Raw genomic sequence first — 20,061 nt, 5'->3', positions numbered from 1 at the left:
ATGCAGTGGTGAAACTTATACAAATATCTTTGAAACTATAATAAACACCATAAAAACTTAGCTAGAAAGAAATTTAAAGGGAATGCTTTGGCCTGACCAGCGTGGCTCAGTGGTTGAGCGTGGACCTATGAACTAGGAGGTTCGATTCCTGGTCAGGGCACATGCCTGGATTGCAGGCTCAATCCCCAGTAGGGGGATGCAGGAGCACCTGATCATTGATTTTCTCTCATCATTGATATTTCTCTCTCTCTCTCTCTCTCTCTCCCTCTCCCTTCCTCTCTAAAATCAATAAAAATATATTTTAAAAATAAATAAATAAAAAGAAAAGTCACATTTTCCTATTTGACAGCTTTCTACAAAGTTATGATAATCAACAATGTGATATGGACATAAGGAGAGATATGTAAATCAATGGAATAGAATTGAGAATCCAGAAATAAACTTTTACATTTACAATCAATTGATTTTCAACAAGAGCCAAGGCCATTCAAGTGGGAGATAATAGTAGTTTTTTTCAACAAATTGTGATGGGACAACTGAATATCCACATGCAAAGAAATGAAGTTGAACTCCTACTCACACCATACAAAAATTAATTCAAAATGGATCATAGACCTAAATGTAGGAGCTAAACTGATAAAACTCTTAGAAGAAAATATTGATATTAACCGTCATGATCCTGGATTAGGCAAAACCTTTTCAGATATGATACTGAAAGCACAAGCAACAAAAAACCAAATAGATAAATTGAACTTTATCAAAATAAAAATCTTTTATGCTTCAAAAGACACCATCAAGAAAGTGAAAAAACAAGTCAAAGAATGGGAAAACATATTTGCAAATCATATACCTGATAAGGGACTGGTATATAGAATACATAAAAGACTTAACAACTCAACAACAACAAAAAAAGACAACCAAATTTAAAAATAGTCAAAAGCCCTGGCCAGGTAGATAAGTTGGTTAGAGTGCTGTCCTGACATGCGAAGGTTGCAGGTTCAATTTCCAGTCAGAGCACATACAAGAATCAAAGAATGAATGCATAAATAAGTGGAACAACAAATCAACGTGTCTCTCATCAACATTTTTTTTTAAATGGGCAACTCCAGCAAACACCATTGGTTTATTTTGTATCTTTGTTGGGATATTTAGCTAGTGGTGGGGAGAGACAAAGTTAGATCATGTTCATCATGTACAGAAATGAAGTCCAAGTGTTTTAAAGATTTAAATGTAAAAAACAAAACCAGAAAGTAAGAAGAACATACATATAACTATTTGTTATCATCTTGGGGGGAAAGCTTTATTGTCCCAACTTCAAATTAAGAACATCAGGTTTGCCTGTGTAGAAATTTAAGATGTGTGTTTGGTAGAAAATTCACATTTAAACGTCTTTCATATACATTGCCAATATTTTCCCCCAGTTTTTTGTATTTTCTTTTAGACTTCATTTCTGTACTTGATGAACATGATCTAACTTCATCTCTCCCTACCACTAGCTAAATATCCCATTGGTGTGTTTGCTGGAGTTGGTTCATACTAGCTCCAAAGAGACTGTTACAATTTTTTTTCTTTTCTTTTGAAAAAAAAAAAAAAGTTTTTATTGATTTTTAGAGAGAGAGGAAGGGAGACAGATAGATAGAAACATTGATGAGAGAGAAACATCGATTAGCTGCCTCCTGCACCTCCAGAGATGGGAATTGAACTGGTAACCTCTTGGTGAATGGGTTTACTATCACCCACTGAGCCACACCAGCTGGGTGAGACTATTCTATTTTCTGGAATTTTGCAAGCTGTGAAATACAGTCATTATTAAAAATTAAATTATATATTACAATGAAATAAGTAATATTTAAAACAAAGATAATACTCAAAAATTATTACTTCCCTGGGGGAAAAAAAAGGACATCTATAATCCTATCTAATAAAAGAGTAATATGCAAATTAACCATCACCCCGCTACCCCCACAAGCCACGCCCACCGGCCAATCAGGAGCAAGTATGCAAATTAACCCAATCAAGATGGCTGCAGCCACAGAGGGAACAGGAGGCTTGGGTTTCCCCAGCAATGGAGGAAGTCAAGCTTTCCGCAAACCCTGGCTGGCCCAGGTCTCCACTTAAGGCTACAAAGTTTCAATTATCGAAGATAAATAAATCCCAGATACCAGGGCCTCTGCTTGGGTCGCCGGGGGGGCGAGGCCGGCCTGCAAACCACCACAGGCCCCTCGCCCAGGCCGCCCCACACCCCAAGGGAACCACCACCGTGATCCAGGATACCCTTCAGGGCAAACCAGCCAGCCCCCACCAGTGCACCAGGCCTCTAGCCTATCTAATAAAAAAGTAATATGCAAATTTATCATCACTCCAACACACAAGATGGCTGCCCCCATGTGGTCAAAGATGGCTGTCCCCATGTGGACACAAGATGGCCGCCACAAGATGGCCAGCAGGGGAGGGCAGTTGGGAGGGACCAGGTCTGCAAGGGAGGGCAGTTGTGGGTGATCAGGCCAGCAGGGGAGGGCAATTGGGAGGGACCAGGCCTGCAAGGGAGGGCAGTTGGGGGCAATCAAGCCTGCAGGGGAGGGCAGTTAGGGGTGATCAGGCCGGTAGAGGAGGGAAGTTGGGGGCGACCAGGCCTGCAAGGAAGGGCAGTTGGGGGGGACCCAGGCCTGCAGGGGAGAGCAGTTGGGGGGGACCAGGCCTGCAGGGGAGGGCAGTTTGGGGCAATCAGGCTGGCAGGGGAGTGGTTAGGGGGTGATCAGGCTGTCAGGCAGAAGCGGTTAGGGGCAATCAGGAAGGCAGGCAGGCGAGCAGTTGGGAGCCAGCAGTCCTGGATTGTGAGAGGGATCCCAGATTGGAGAGGGTGCAGGCTGGGCTGAGGGACACCCCTCCACCCCCATGCACGAATTTTGTGCACCGGGCCTCTAGTCCTATATAATAAAAGGCTAATATGCATATTGACCAAATGGTGGAACGACCGGTGGCTATGACACTCACTGACCACCAGGGGGCAGACGCTCAATGCAGGAACTGCCCCCTGGTGGTCAGTGTGCTCTCAGAAGCCAGGCTCATGGCTGGCAAGCACAGCGGTGGTGGCAGGAGCCTCTCCCACCTCTGCGCCAGCACTAAGGACCCCTCGGGGGATGTCCACCTGCTGGCTTAGGCCCGCTCCCCTAAGCCGCCGGCAGATGGACATCCCCCGAGGGGTCCTGGACTGTGAGAGGGCACAGGCCCGGCTGAGGGAGCCTTTCCAGTGTACAAATGTCATGCAGTGGGCCTCTAGTACTTTCAATAATAAAGATAAATTTTTAAAAAATTGCCACTTCCTAACTATTTTATTATGATTAATGCCCTCAGGGTTATTTAACGTCTACTTTACCTGAATGGTGAAAATACTCTATAATGGTGTGCTACTGTGTTTCTTTTTTAAATTCAGAATTTAGTGATTTGATGATGTTGGTAGCCTGAAATTGGCCATTACAAGAGTATATACACCACATAATTTGCAAGCCCTACAAACTAGGGCCTTCTTATTTTTCAGAGATGCTATTGTTAATCATATATCAGCAAACTACTGAAGTAAGCCATTCTTTCCTCATTAATTTTAAAAAGGATCTCCAGCACATATTAGTCTGCATTTATTCATTAAGTTTATAGAACAGAATAAGGAGCTTAGAATTGAATGTATTAGGTGTACCTGTTAATAATGGCAGATTTTGTAATCAAAGAAAACACAATAATTTCCAGAGAAACATCAAAAGTGCTTTATTCAAAGTAATGTCCATCACTAGCTACACATTTCCCCCATCTTTCAGGTAATCCGTGGATACCATCCCAATAGAACTTTTCTTGTTTTGAGGCAAACCATTCAGAGATACAATTTTCTACTTCTTCGTATGTTTTGAAGTGCTGCTCAGAAAGTGCGTGTGCCATCGATCGGAACAAGTGGTAATCTGAAAGAGCAAGGTCTGGTGAATACGGCAGGTAGGTTAATACTTCCCAGGCAAGATCTTTTAATGTGTCTTTAACTGGTTTTGAAGTGTGTGATGGTGCTTCATCATGAAGCAAAATTACTTTGCCATGTCTTCTGGCACATCCTGGTCGTTTCAAGATCAAAGTGTGGTTTAAATTGATTATTTGTTGTTGGTAGCGATCAGTATTAATGGTTTCACCTGGTTTTAGAAGCTCATAATACACCACACCTTCCTGATCCCACCAAACGCAGAGCATTATCTTCTTTCCGAAGCGATTTGGCCTTGCAGTTGATGTTGATGGTTGACCTGGATCAACCCATGATTTTGCGCCTTTGGGATTCTCAAAACAAATCCACTTTTCTTCGCCAGTCACAATTCGATGCAAAAAGACTTTCTTTCGTGCAGTTGAAGCAATATTTTACTGATGACTTTTCAGCTTTCCATTTGTCTTTCGTTCAGTTGATGTGGCACCTATTTCCTTCCTTTAAAATCTTTCCCATTGCTTGTAAACAATCGGAAATTGTTTGCTGAGCAATGTTTAATCTTTCTGCAAGCTGTTTTTGAGTTTGACACACATCTTCATCCAATAATGCTTGTAATTGTTGGTCTTCAAACTTTTTTGGTTGACCTGGACGTTCTTTGTTTTTCACATCGAAATCATCACTTTTAAAGCGTTTAAACCAGCGTTCACAAGTATCTTGAGATGGAGCATATTCACCATAAGCTTCCTGAAGTATACAATAACTTTTTCTTCAAAATAAAGTAATGAATTAAAACTTCCCTCAAATGCTCTTTTTTTGGCACGAAATTCGACATTTTTAAGCGTAAAAATATCTATTATGTTAACACCTCCTGCAAATTTGACATATGAAGTTTTGAAGCTTGCTGTCAACACAACAAAATAGCATACTTATCAAATCGCATATATATCAACATATGTGTAACTCCATCTATTGAAAAAAAGTCTGCATTATTAACTGGTATACCTAGTAATTGTTTTCTGTGCCAGTCTCACTGACTGCTTTAGTATGTTTTGATATATTGATGAGACTTTAGACATAGTTTCTATTTTTCTAACATGAGATCACAGTACTGACTGAATCAAGAATATATTTTTCCTAAACAGTTCGACAGCATTCTTAACTTAATGTATAGTATAGAAAGCAATAGCAAAATAAAGGACTATTTTGGGGAACAGTTGGTTACTGTAGACTATTTTTAGATTAGGGCTCTTGACTCTAAAAAAAAAAAAAAAAAATCCAAACACATGAAAACAAAACACTACCACTGAGTTACTTAAATATCACTCTAAATGTTCCCTCATAAAAATCCCTCCATTGCATGAAGAAATAGGGATCTACATAAAGGCAAGACCCAGGGTTAGTGCTCTTCTTTGACAGTGTCACTATCATGTACAAACTTAGCATTAGCAACTTTCAATTCAACAACAAACACTTAGTAATTTCTTATCCAGGACCACATTAGGCTCTGGAGACACAAGTGAGACATGACCCCAACCTTTAAAGCTCTCATCATTTTAAGTGGTGCAGTGGGTAGAGAATGTGTCATAAGTGGTTATAAACATTTGCTTTTATTAGCATTGAGAGGAAAAGAGAGACAAACAGATCTACTTTAAGAGGGGGGGGGGGGGAATCAAAGTATAAAAATTAGTTATTTAGCCCTAGCTGGTTTGGCTCAGTGGATAGAACATCGGCCTGGGGACTGAAGGGTTCCAGGTTTGATTCTGGTCAAGGGCACATGCCTGGGTTGTGGGCTTGATCCCCAGTAGGGGCCATGCAGGAGGCAGCTGATCAATGAATCTCTCATCACTGATATTTCTCTCTCTCTCTCCCCGTCTCCCTTCCTCTCTGAAATCAATAAAAATATATTTTAAAAACATTTGTTATTTAAAGTTTGCCCAGCTACAGAGATAAGCTGTTACGTGTTAGTAACTAGATTTTTAGCATCTACACCAGTTAAACATCAGTGTCCCTATTTTAATGTCTTTCCTGCTGAGGTACTTTATGAAGTCAGTGATTTATTTGCAGATACTGATAACCAACTGAATGAAGTAAACAATATCTGCTGCCTAAATATTTCCTTACTTGTCACAAGCCATTGCAATTTGAACTCCAGCTACCCATTCTAGGTTTTGGTTATTAAACTATGTAATGTAATAGCTGAGTGGACTCAATAAAACAATCCATTTTTTTCAAATAAACCAAAAGACTTCACTTTTAAAGACATGCTGACAGTTGGTATGTATAATAAGCATAATATCTCATATTGTAGGCTAGGGAGCAAATACAGCAGCTGCCCTTTTTACACATACAGTTGTGGTTTGATATACAGAGTGACAATTTCAACCACTTCCAAACACTGATATTTTAGACTTTAAAATCTATTTCTTAGGGATTAGTGCTATGTATAGAAATAATCATTACCCTTTGGGAAACAATGGCTCATTGACTGAAAATGAGCTTAACAAAGGAATTATTTGGTACTGAAAAATACAGAGCAGTGAATTGGGTGACACAAATACTGCATCATCAGCTCATGTGGCTGTATTAGGTTAATTTACTTAAAACAGCAACAACACATACAGTAACTTAAAATTTAGCCTCAACAATGAATATCACAAAATTATGAAAACAGATCTTACGCTCTTATTTTGAAAATGCCCCTTTAACTCCCAACCTGAAATAAATACCACAAGAAAAAAAAGAAACTTTGCAGAATGAAATATTTCTATTATGCTTCAAGCCTAGTTTTGAATCGTATATGTTTCAGTTACACTCATGATTCACACTGAATTTTGTTTTAAGTATTAAGAGAATAAATGGCATTCCAAAAGTCAAGAGCTTGAAAACTTCCAGTTCCTTCTCTAGTTGGAGAGCTTACAAAACTTATTACATGGAACACTGAGTTGATGCAGTGACCATAAATTTCTTAACATTGTAAATCTAAATTTAATCGAAAGTAATTTCAGCAAGTTCTGTAGAAATAGCCTCAAAGTAGATAAAGCAAAAAGTCACAAACTGTTAATCTAAAAGAATGGTTTATGCATATATCATGTCTCTTTCAAATTTTCTGAGGTTTTAAAAATTTTCAAAAAATAAAAGGGGAAAGGGCACAACATCCTCAAAGCAGATGCACAACACAATTATTTGTAATGTGAAAAGATTGAGTTGTTTTCCACCAAAAGCCTTGTAACTCATGACATTAAACTTTTCTCAGAAACATTAGTCACTGTCACATAAAAAGCAACCAACAGAGTATTTTAAATATTCTAGCACCGTTCATTTATAGAGTTTTTTGTTTTGTTTTGCTTTTATAAAAATACTTCCTGCATTTTCAATGGCATTAAGTTGGACAGGTATTACTGGTAAAGCAGCATAACAGCAAAGGTTCTGGCTCAGCTTCTAACCAGCTGTGTGACCTTGAACAAATCTCTTAGCTCCTCTGGGTCTCAATTTTCCCATTTATAAAAAGAGGCAGTTATACTAGATGCATTCTAAAGTACCTTCCAACTCTCTAATTCCTTTCAGATAAAGATCTAGGCTTGCGAAAATGAAAATATAGCCCTCAAAAAAAAAAAAAAAAAAAAAAAAAAAAGGCCAAAATCTACCTTTGCCATTTTAGTGAAACACATAGGATACTAAACTGTACATGTACAATGTAATCATGATCACAATTCTAATAATATTACACACACACACACACATAAATACACAGATTCCAGGTAAAAAATATTGGAAGAAAATACAGCAAATATTATCGGTGGCTGAGTTGTAGGGTACAAACGGCAAACAGCTTTTCTGTATTTTTCAAGTTTCCTACACTGAACATATTATTAGTTTGATAATGAGATGGGAGGAGGGAGTTAAAGAGGAAAAAAACCCTCTTATGTTCTAAAGAAAATTTTACATTTGGAAAGCATTCTAGAATTTGAATGAACTTTTCAAAAACAGTTGAGTTAATCAGAAAAAAAATCTTGGACACAGTCACATACCTGATATCTGTCATACAAAAGCTGCTGTTTATTTGCCCTATATTAGTAAGCTTTAAGGAGGCACTATATTGTTTTACCTGTACTGAAACTGGTAATAATAATTTTGATAGCTAACTTTAACATAGTGCCAGGTATAGTTCTAAGACTTTACATATACTGTATTGATTCATTTAATCCTCACAACAACACTAGAAGACAGATATACTATTACTATCCCTATGAGACACACAGATTAAATAACTAGCCTACAATAGCTAATAAGTGGCAGAGGCAAGATTTAAATCCAGGCAATCTGTTATCAGAATACAGGCTCTAATCTACTAAAGGATACTGTCTTTTATACTTAAAATATCATCTTCCTCAGGTCATTCTTGAATTATTTTTTGCCCTCAAAGTTCTTCTAAACTACTTTTCTTGAAACTAAAAATAAATACTAGGAAAAAAAGACTGGCCAAACTTTTAACTTTAAAATTTACCATTCATTTCTAAGTCATTACCTCAAAGCTACAGAGGGTATAATTTAATCTCCATACATACCAATAGGTAAATAATATAACATGAGAAACTAAATAGCATTAATTACTGTTTAATATTGGAATGTTTTAATAAGGAAGGTACTTTATTGATTGACATTATTTGTATTCATGAATCTGGGGAAAAGGCCACTAAAAACCAACTGTTGTACCTTTCTAAAATTTCTATTTTATTGAAATGATATTTTAAGCTATGTTGCAATTAATTTATTTGGTATTTATTCATTTTAAAAGATGGTTTCTTTTTTTAATATATATTTTTATTGATTTCAGAGAGGAAGGGAGAGGGAGAGATAGAAACATCAATGTTAAGAGAGAATCATTGATTGGCTGCCTCCTGCACATCCACCACAGGGATACAGCCAGCCCCAGCATGTGCCCTGACCAGGATCATAGGTTGATGTTCAATCACTGAGCCACACCGGCTGGGCTCATTTGGTATTTAAAAGAATATGCATCAATGTTTATTTTGAACACTGGCTTTAGGACACACCAGTTAACTTTATAATACCCCAATTACTATAACATGCAGAACCAGAGAAAAGGAACACAGAGGATGCCAACCAATTAAATATAGCTGAAGGTCCTCACTGAATTCTTAGGCAATTCAAACTCAAGCCAAGTATGCATTATTTCCCTTTTTCTGCACAGTACCCACATTATTTGCCAACTTTTATGGCTTCTGGATTACTTTTAATAAAGCTCAAATTTCCCCACATCTTAGCATTACTAAATTTCTAGCCTATTGAAGTAAATATAGAAATCAATATTTTCCTTTTTAAAAAATTTAAAAGACAAGGAAGTGAGGAAGAAGGTGGGGGTTAAACTTTGCACTAGGCTGCCTGTTAACTTAAAATGTGCAATGAGACAATCACCCGATAATTGCACCCTTTGGGTACTTCAGTCCTGGTAAGATAATAATGTGAAATAAAGTCACCTGGTTTATTTCAATTTACTTACACAATTTGCAAATCTGCAGCTCTCTGCCATGGTACATTAAGAAAATTAGCATGTAGGAAAAATCACCTGCTTATGTAAATTGAGGATGGTTTTCATCCACACAGACAGGAGGAAAAAAGCTGCAATCTGGGTCAAATGACTAATTTTATCTTTTTGTTCAAATGTCTCTCTTCACCTTTTCTCTGTGGCTCAGAGAAAGAATTTTAGGTCAAGGAACAGATAAACAAAAAGTTTCTGTGTTGTCCACTCCCCTGTAAGGAGTTTGCTGTCTGACACTACTGAGCTCTATACTACTTAAATTGAAAACAAGACTGAGAACTTCATCTAGATAACAAAACCACAACACTGAGAGAGGAAAGAAAAGAAATCAATGGAGGATATCTGATCTAACTGGGAAGGAAAGCAAACATGGCAAGGATCAGGTACCAATTTTACCCTCTACTACTTTAGGTAAACGAGTCTTTAGAAAAGAAAAGGAAAATACTCCAAATAATCCAGGACAAACAAGACAAAATTCTCCACAGAGAATATGCCTTACACTTTGCTTTGTAAATGCACCTGATCAGGTTCTTCTGAGTCTGACATAAGTTAGATGAATGTGTTCTTGGTCAGTAATGACCGTCTTCCCAACATCCACTGCTGGAATTCATCCCTCCCACTTATAATGTACTCTACCTCCAGGTCCAGGAGTGAACCTGACGGCTCCAAAAGTAATCTTATCTCCAGTGACAGTAATTGGTTCAGAAATGAGTATACAACCCAACAAAGGCCAAAGAGACTCTAGAACTGTGCTGGTCACATTGGGAACAGGGTTACATTTATCTCTTTGTTCCTTTAAATAATTTCAGAATGTATTCAACATCGGTAGTCTTGAAGTTGTCTTGTGGTCACTAGCAGACTCTATTTGCCCACAAATAATGCCACAATGCTTTACAAATATTAATGCATTTTCATTATAGAAACTTAGGAAACACAGGATTTTATAAACAAGGAAACCAAGACTCAGAAAATTTAAATAACTTTATCAAGGTCATGGGGTTGTTGGCAGCAAGGCAGGGACCAGAACCATGTCTCCTAACAAGTTTAGTTTAGTACTTTATTACCCTGTCATTTAAAAATAAAATTTTTCCAAGGAAATGGCAACTTGAACATGATAAACATCAAGTTCTCTGGTTTATTAAACTAGAAATAAAAACTTGGGATTTGGCCCGGCCAGCGTGGCTCAGTGGTTGAGCATCCACCTATGAACCAGGAGGTCAGGGCACATGCCAGGGTTGCAGACTTGATCCCCAGTGTGGGGCATGCAGGAGGCAGCCAATCAATGATTCTCTCTCAACACTGATGTTTCTATCTCTCTCTCCCTCTCCCCCTCTTTGAAATCAACAAAAATATATTTTTAAAAAACTTGGGGTTTGGCCATCAATGATCTATTTGCTAAATTCAATGGCCTTTTCTCCACCTTCATTTTCCACTTCTTTATTTGCACCAAATATCATTCCCATCTTCATAACTGTCTTCTGTCAAGCGTATGTTGTCAATCACTGTGAACACATTTTCCTATCTGCCCGTCCTTTAATTTTGCCTCCAATAGTTTCTTCCATTTACAACTGAGTACATTCCCTAAAACTCCATCTATTATTTTATTTAAATATCTTTTTAAAAAATCAATTTGAACCACTCATTCTCTTATTCAAAAACTTTCACAGGTTGCCATTCCCAGTTTCAAATTTTTTCATTATCATTCCCCAACCAAGGAGCATTGTTTTTTCTCTCCCCTACCCTCTCCCAAGGAGCATTTTTAAACATTTTCCCCTTAATAATCCTCCCATGAAATTTTAATAGTATAGATACGCTATATATTAGTTTATGTAGTGTTGGTATATATGTATGTGCTTTATTCATAAAAAGAGTAAAAGACTCATCTCCCAGGTACCAAGGGCATCTCAGCTCTTCAGCAGGACACTCCAACCTCTTCAGGATCTAGCTCTAGCTTGCATCTCTGCCCTTATCTTCTATCACTCCTGCAATGGACTCTATATTTCAGCAACTCCACCAAGAATGCCCTGCCCATTAGTTTATTCCCTCATTCTTAAAATTCATTTGAGGTTATTACCTCTTCTAGGAAGCATCCATACCTCCCACAGAAATCCTTCCTCTTTGTTCCCATAATATCCAGGGAATATCTCTTTTGTTGCAATAATGGCAATGAATTATCATTCTCCATTTACAAATCTTTCTCCCTAAATGTATAATCTCCTTTAAACCCCTATCATCCAGCCTGAGAAATAGTCAACACATAATAAATATTGTAAGAACAAGTGAAAATAACATATGTCTTTAAGTTTTTATTTAATGGCTTCAAGTTGAGTTTCAACTCTCCATCCAGATACCCTGAAAGCAGGGATGTACTATTTTTCATACTGTTTACTTAACTGTAAGCTCCTTCAGGGCAACTTCATGACCTAAACATCTCTATATCCCAGTACCAAAAACATAGACAACAGAGAAGCTTGCTAGAGGTTTGCAAAATTCTTTATAGAACTAAATATCCTCATTAGTGCCTACAATAGTACTGGTCCATAGCAGGTTGACAATAAAAATACACTGACTAGTGAGTTCCAACAATATCAAACCTTCTGTCTGACAGTGGATAGGATTCAATTAGCCAAACTAATTCAGAGCACAGATGTGAAACTGGGTTTAGGTAAAGAGCACCAACCATGATCAATGGCAGACATCCCTCTACTCACTCCATTACAATGAACTGTTAAAGCTCAACTCAATATAGTTTCCTTAGAAGTCATCTTTTCATAATGCCAGAGTGCCAGAATTTTTTCTAATGTCTCTTGACTAGGGTACCTTAGAACCACAGACTAGGTCTATGATGACTCGTCACATGCTTATTGACAGTATTACAACTGTTGCCTCAGGCATTCTCTGTGTTACCCCCAAGCAACAACTGGATCAAACTGACAAGCTATATTATATTATTTAGGAAATCATTGTTGATCTACCTTAGAAGACCCAATCAACAAATAATTCACTGAAGTACTCTGAATGTACAAGCAATTATAAGTAAAACTCAAATATAATCTTAAAATGAAAGAGCTTCTACCCCATGGCTTCTTTCTGTTTGGTTGGATAACAAATGGAAAGGTTTCTTAGGTCTTGGCAATTTCCATCAAAGAAGTCAAATCAGCATATTAAGGAAACATACAGTATATAAACAGCAGATTCTTGAACTGCTAGGACATCAACAAATCTAATAAAAACCACCAAGAATAGCTACACAATTCTACAATATAATGCGTCAAGTTATGAATATAATGAAATATTTCAGTACTCCATTAGAGAATGGCCTTTTATATAATTTCTACAGTTGTCTGTTTTGAGGATAAAACCTCAAAACTTAGATTTAAACATGTATTGATGCATTTTACATATATTCTTCTTCTAGCATAGCATATGAAAGGGAACTCTATCTGCCCTCTTTTTTTTTTTTTTTTTCAGGTCATGCACCAGTGTACTAATTGATGGCTTAAAAAGTTGCATGTTAAAAAAAAAAAGTTGCATGTAATTTTGAGGGCTATTGTTGTTTTAGCTTGTTTGAAGAGGCAATTCTTTCTGAAATGTCTTTTTAAAATAAAAATATTTGTCTCTTTTCTTCTAAGTTGATATTCAATAATATAACATAAAATGTCTCCCCAAGAATAAGACAAGTTTCTTTTGTTTTTCTAAAATAATTTGGATAATCTTGTCAAGAGCCTACTAGTACGTAGAAAATGACTTCCAATGTCACAGGCTATGGAGTTTTCATCACCAAGAAATCAGCTCAGTATCATTAGATTGTGTTACTTTTATTTATTCACTAACTCTGCTTTCTCTACTTTATGACCATGAACCTAGTTTCTAAAAGTACATCCTAAGTACAAAACAACTTGCAATGTTACAGGCTATGGAGTTTCTATCACCAAGAAACCAACTCAGTATCAGATTTTGTTACTTTTATTCTCTCACTCTCTTTACTCTCTTTACGTTATGACCATGAACCTGCAGTTTGTAAAAGCACATTTTTTTGTAGTTAAAATTAACAATATAGATTTCCACATTTCTAGTTTCACACAAATGCTTTGTTATGTCTAGAAGAGCAACCATTTCCTTTTATGGTGCAGGCTCTGCTTCTTCAAAGCTCTTTTCACAAAGCAGACCCTCCCTGTCCCCACACCCCAAGAATCCAGCTGTGGCTGTTAATCTTGGCTAATAGAGAAACTTCAATACTACTGATTCTTAACCTGTAAAACAAAGTTAATAATAAAATACACTTTACTATACTTTAGTATACATCTTTCTCATGCAACTTACTCCAGGGTTTTCTCCCAAAAGCATTTCCCATTTTTCCAAATTATAGTTTGCTATTTGAGGAGTATGAGGACAACAGAAAACATCAGGAAAAAAAATGATGCCTCTAATTTTCACAAGATGAGCAAGCTAGACCATCTTTGCATTGCATAAGGATTTACACTGAATAATTTTTCATTAAATCACACATATTTCCCCACCTCGGGATTTTATTTAGCAATTCACGCTTTTTCATCCAAACACAAGTAAAAGGAATTTCCAGTAAAGCTCAACTTTGACGACGAAAAGGATGTTCTTCGTGTTACATTCTGAAAAGAAAAAATTAATTTCCTTCCCAGGATGTAAAGCAATAATACTTTCTAAAACAGTGGAGATAATCTGACTAGAATACTATCAAGTCCATACAAACATGTATGTACATTTTTATGTGTTTGTTAGCATACAGCACAACTAAGTGGACACTCTACGGTATTTAAAGTCATGCCTTCAAAAACAGTCTGCATGTCGATTTCACCTGGTAAATCTGACCATATAATGAAACCACATATATGCACATTAATATAACAGTTTGATTTCTATCAACAATAACTATCACTTTAAAAAGGTAATATTTTTTGAGTGCTTACTGTATGCTAGACAATGTATTCATTACCGATCCTATGAGATAGATGCTATTATTATCCTCACTCTGTGGATGAGGGAGAGGTTAAATAATTTATCAATATCACATAGCTAATAACTAAATATCAATACAGTGATGCTTAAGTTTTGAAAGACTTAAATAATAGTAACCCGTGAAAGGTATTAGAATAAAATTCAAGCAGAAGGTATTAGAATAAAATTCAAAGTTCTCCAACTTTAGTTGGAGTACAAGACCAAATGAATTCCAGGGTCTTTACTTTTCAATTAATCAGATAAGTGAAAAAACAAAACAAGCAAACAAAAACAACAACTTTTCCCAGACTCACTTTTATCAAAATGGCAATATGTGCCATTAGTTCAATCTGTAATAGTTCAGGTTGCCAATATCAAAACTGCCTGGGTTTAGCAGTTCTCAAACCTCCCTCATGTAGTCAACTTCCTCCAACTGTCAAAAGTATACACCTCATAGGACCCTGAAAACTATACTGTAATACTCTTTGTCCCAGAGTTGTCATATCTCTAAGCACAGCATACTTTCTTCTGGCAACAATGAACTACAGACAAAAAGGTATTTATGATAGCCTCCCCAACAGGCTCAGGTTTCTTTTTGTGCACTGTTTTGTGTTTTGGTTTTGCATTATGAAAATGACCGTATACTAGTAGATGGAAGCCTTGGCATCTGATAAAGGTCAAATTATATATGATGCTTTGATAACCCATGAGCAATATTCTATCATAGGCAATGATGTATCTCATGCTACCTCATGATCATATTGCCCGGTAAACTGGAACCTCTACGTAGAGAGAAAACACAGCAGACAGTTGTTAATGAAACCTCAATTGAACTGTCAAAGCACCATCTTAACCAGCAAGCTAATAGGTAATTCATTACTTTTACACAACCGTCCAATACTGATAAGTTATTCCACTAGTTAAATTCAGCAGAAAGAGAAATCAAGCCTGGCAGACTAAACTATTCAGTGATAAATCTGAATGGTAAAATGCTACATCACTTCTGTAAAAATCTCTCCTTGTCTACGTGGAGGAACAACAATATCCCTCAAAATTACATACAGCCGTTTCCCTGGCTGGTGTGGCTCAGCACCATCCCGTGAACCCAAGGGGCACTGGTCAGGACACATACCCAGGCTGGGGGTTCAACCTCTGGCCAGGGCACATACAGGAGGCATCTGACCAATGTTCCGCTCTCACATTGACGGTCTCTCTCTCTCTCTCTCTCTCTCTCTCTCTCTCTCTCTCTCTCTCTCTATCTGTCTCTGTCTCTCTCTCTCTCCTTCCTCTCCCTTCCTTTCTGTCTCTAGAATCAATGAAGAAAGTGCCCTTGATTAAGAATTGAAAAAAAAAATTGCATGCAGCATTTTTAGCCACCACTTAGTACAACTGGGTGCATGTCCAGAAAAAAAATAACATGAAAGCAGATATAGTTTCCTTTCCTATGCCATGCCAGAAGAAAAATACTTGAAAAATGTATTAAATATATTTGAATCTTATAATATCCAAGTAGGTATATGGTGCTATGAATCAAATGATATATCATTGGGAGAATATTATATGCTACATTGTAATCATTTTAGAGAATAGTTGTTTCTATTGGGTCCTTTCTAAATTAAAAAGAAAAATTCTGGTTCAGTTAGTTGAAAAGTGTAACACCTTATCAATATTTTTAGCTTGGGTTTCAGAATATGAGTGCACTTCACTCTAGTTTGGTGTTCAGATCTCTGGTTTTAACAATCTTAGGTCACATAGCAGTTAAATTCCAAATATAATAAACAATTCAGCCAGCAAGTCAACAATATGGAAATATAAAAATAGAAAAGCATTTGCATACTAAAACACACACCTGGAACTCTTCTTTTTATCCATACCAAATTGTATTTCACCTGTAACAGCTGATAAAAACACTCAATACAATAACTAGAAAAACTTGGCTAATGAACAAAGAAGGGACTTGAGCAGATCAAGTAACCAAGCTGCAAAGATGCCACAGCACTGTGCTAAGTGCTGGGGAGAAAAAGTGTATCTTTTGTGTGTTTTTTTAATCCTCACCCAAGGATATTTTTCTATTGATTTTAGAGAAGAGTGTAAGGGAGGGAGGAGAGAGGAACATAGATATGAGAGAGACACCATAGACTGGTTGCCTCCAATACATGCCCTGCCCTGGGGATTGAACCTGCAGCCAAGGATCATGCCCTTGACCTGGAATTGAACCCGTGACCCTTTGGTCCACAGGCCTATGCTCTTACCACTGAGCCAAACCGGCTAGGACAAGAAAATGTATTTTTGTAGAACACAGTCCTTAACCCAAAGGGGCTTACGAAAGTAGTGAGACAGGCAAATACAAAACAACCGATGTACTACAACAGAAGATGGTGCACAGGAGGAGGCACTTCGAGTATATGGAAAAAAGTATATATACTTCAAGTATACGGAAAAAAGTCAATGAATGAAAGAATCTAGAATGAATTCAAATCAAACATATTGGGATTTTAATATATCACTAATTCAGAATACCTATTATCAAAATGTTCACTGTGGGTGATGTTTCAGCACTCCAATTCCTCACCTCCCTCTCCTTTAAAAATAAAAACTTCTCCCTTAGCACCTACTTGAAGTTAAAATTTCTACAGATAACATCACCATTTGGTAGAAATGTAAGTAACACCTTTATAGTATAGGAAATACAACCCATTTCCCTTTCAGTATCTCTAGTTCTTAGCATTGTATGCAAAGCACTAAAATGAAAGTATCCATGGCTAAGAAAATCCACACAAATTTCTCAGTAAATCAATGACAAAATTTAAAGCAAGGAACAACTTTTTTCCTGCCTCCTCCCTCTCCCCCGCCCCCCCCCCCCCCAATCAAGCTTTGAAATCCTCAAGGGTCAGGCAAGAAATGGAAGGAAGTTCACAGTGCAATCCCTGAGGATAGGATATGGAAGAGAAGAGAGGAAGGCAGGAACAGGCAGGTCCCTGAGCAGAACAACCAAAGAGGCACCATTACTGGCTATACTCTTTGCCACCAGGAATCCCACACACCTTAGAGAAGGGAGCACTACCGTTGCAATCTCCTGGGAGATTTAGCTGGAAAAACACTACTAGTTTAAAACAAAAGCAAAAAAAGAACACAAACAGATCAGATCACTTCAGCAGCCTACATTATAAAATCTTAAATATATATAAAGATGGCCAGATACAATACCAAAATGATATTCATCAATTATAGCCTGAAAAACAATGACGAAAGAAGACATTTATTTACCAGGCTAGTTCCAAAGTGTTCGTTCATTTTCCTGTGGTCATGGGGGCTTTTCTAGACATTAACAAGAATCTATTTTTGAATGCACTCAAAACATCAATTCATCTATCCACACCACAGTACTGAATCCTTGGTGGAGAAACTCAGTTCACTCTAGTTTGGATACAAATAGAACCCTACAATGATAAATACATTGTATTATAAACTACCAATCTTCCTAAGAACAGACACAATGTTGCATTTAAGAAACACTTGGACTTAGAGAAATATCTTAGCACTAGCAAAAGTAGAGCAGTTTCATATGTTTAAAAAGTATACTTCCTACTACAGCAACCAACCAAGGGATATGAGCAAATTAAGAGGCACTAAATGACACTAAAACATTACACCAAATGTGGGCCACAGTATAGCTACCATCTACTGACCTCATTTGTGGTACTGATGTGTGATGCTATATTTAATGCATTCTTATCAAAAGGCTGAAGCGAAATACTTCCCAACTGTAGCCTTACGGTTTAAAATAAACCACGCAAGAAGTGACTTAACTGGTTCAAATATAAACCCTATCTTCTTCCTGGGGATCAAGATCTCAAATTAAGGACTGAAAAGATGGGAAGGATAGCAAAGTAGTTTTGCAAGGTATATCCCAATGGTAAAATGATTAAAAGGAATCGAGTTTGGGTCTGTTGCGACATTTGCTGCAACTGGGCAACTGATTCACTCTAAATCAAATAGGAGAGATGCCCAAGGTTTTCGCAGACAAAATGTTTCACATATTCATCTATTGATCCCACACTTAGTGGCTTGGTTAGATTCTAAACAAAAAGTTTGGTAGACGGCAAACTTACGTGTGTTACTCCTCAGAAGGTTCTCCACCAAAATTTGACATGACTCAAAAGCATAAGCTTAGCCCTAGCGGCCTAGCCAGTTGGCTCAGTGGATACAGGATTGGCCTGTGGACCAAAGGATCCCAAGTTCGAATCCGGTCAAGGGCACATACCTTGGTTACAGGCTCCTCCTTGTCCTGGGCCCTGGTCTGGCCTGCAGGAGGCAACCAATCGATGTGTTTCTCTCACATCGATGTTCCTGTCTTTCCTTCTCTTCCACTCTCTCTAAAAGATCAACTGGAACAATATCCTCAGGTGAGGATTAACAATAAAAAAAAAAAAAAGTATAAGATTAGATAGCCAATACATCAGGCCTCTTTACCATGCAAGTGAGGGTGTCTAACTCTACCATGTGAAGTGAGGGTGTCTTGCTCCACTTTGGTCAACATGGAGAAAACCGTAAGAGGTGACTCGCCCAATCACAACCACGAGAAGAAACCATGAGAAGTTGTGTTTTTCTCTTGATACTCACCAGACAACACCAAAGGCTCCATATCCAATAGGTCTATCCGGCTCAATGTCGAGCTGCTGCTGTGGATGATGCGAGTGCTGATGATGGTGCGCCTTCACTGTAGCAGCTGCGGCAGCCTGTACCTGAGCTGGGGCTGCTGCAGCTGGTCCAGGAGCCTGACCAGGTGCCGGTGATGGGAAATATGGCTGTTGTTGCCCAGGGTTTAACATGGCAGCAGCTGCGGCCGCTGCTGCGGCTGCCGCAGCTGCCGAAGAGGTATGCTGCTGGACGGGGTGTACAGCAGCCGCCGACCCCGGATGAAGATGGTGTTGAGGGTGGTGGTGGTGGTGAAGGTGAGGAGGAGGGAGGTGTGGAAGGTGGTGGTGATGGTGGTGGTGGTGACCTGCTGCTGCTGCAGATGTACCGCCATTGTAAGCCGCCATCATTTTTGCGTTGGCTCTCGCGCCACAAAGAGACATTAAAAAAAAATGCCCTTTGATTGGAAAGCAAACTAGGTCAAGCTGTCATTTGGCCATTTAAAAATGAAGCAAAACCACTCACGCCACCTCAAAAACCATGGAGCGCAACTGGCTTTATGTCTTCATCAGTCAATCCAAACAAGTTAAAGGATCTTGGTGTTTGATTTTGGGGTGTGTGTGGAAGGGTGTGGATTGCCAAAAAAAAAAAAAAAGAAAAAGAAAAAAAAAAGAAAAGAAAGAAAAGGAAAAAGAAAAGGAAAAGGAAAAAGGTACCCCCCCGTGCCCCCCAGGTTTCCTGCCACAAGTGGGTACTAAAACTCCATCCTTAATTTGGGGGAGGTTCCAACTTTGAATGTGGGAATAAAGGCCAAACCTCCTGACCCCCTGAACTCCACACGCGAAAAGGATCAGGTAACACACCACCCTTGGAATCTTGTAAGAGAGTTGACTCATCTACCCCTTCCATTCCCACATCCTTTTCTAAACACCTA

General features: G+C 38.0%; 1 protein-coding gene across 1 annotated transcript in view; it reads right to left on the bottom strand.

The window, feature by feature from the left end:
* Positions 1-19,761, bottom strand: part of NLK (nemo like kinase) — a 146,173-nt gene extending 126,412 nt beyond the window's left edge. The window contains exon 1 of the mRNA XM_080679303.1: positions 19,113-19,761. Within this exon, the coding sequence (XP_080535429.1) occupies positions 19,113-19,570 (458 nt within the window). The 5' untranslated portion in view covers positions 19,571-19,761. The remainder of the gene's footprint in view (positions 1-19,112) is intronic.
* Positions 19,762-20,061: the final 300 nt, after the last annotated feature.

Source organism: Plecotus auritus (genome assembly GCF_963455305.1).
Source record: "Plecotus auritus genome assembly, chromosome: 7".
Classification (NCBI taxonomy): Eukaryota; Metazoa; Chordata; class Mammalia; order Chiroptera; family Vespertilionidae; genus Plecotus; species Plecotus auritus.
This window is presented reverse-complemented; position numbering and strand designations above follow the sequence as displayed.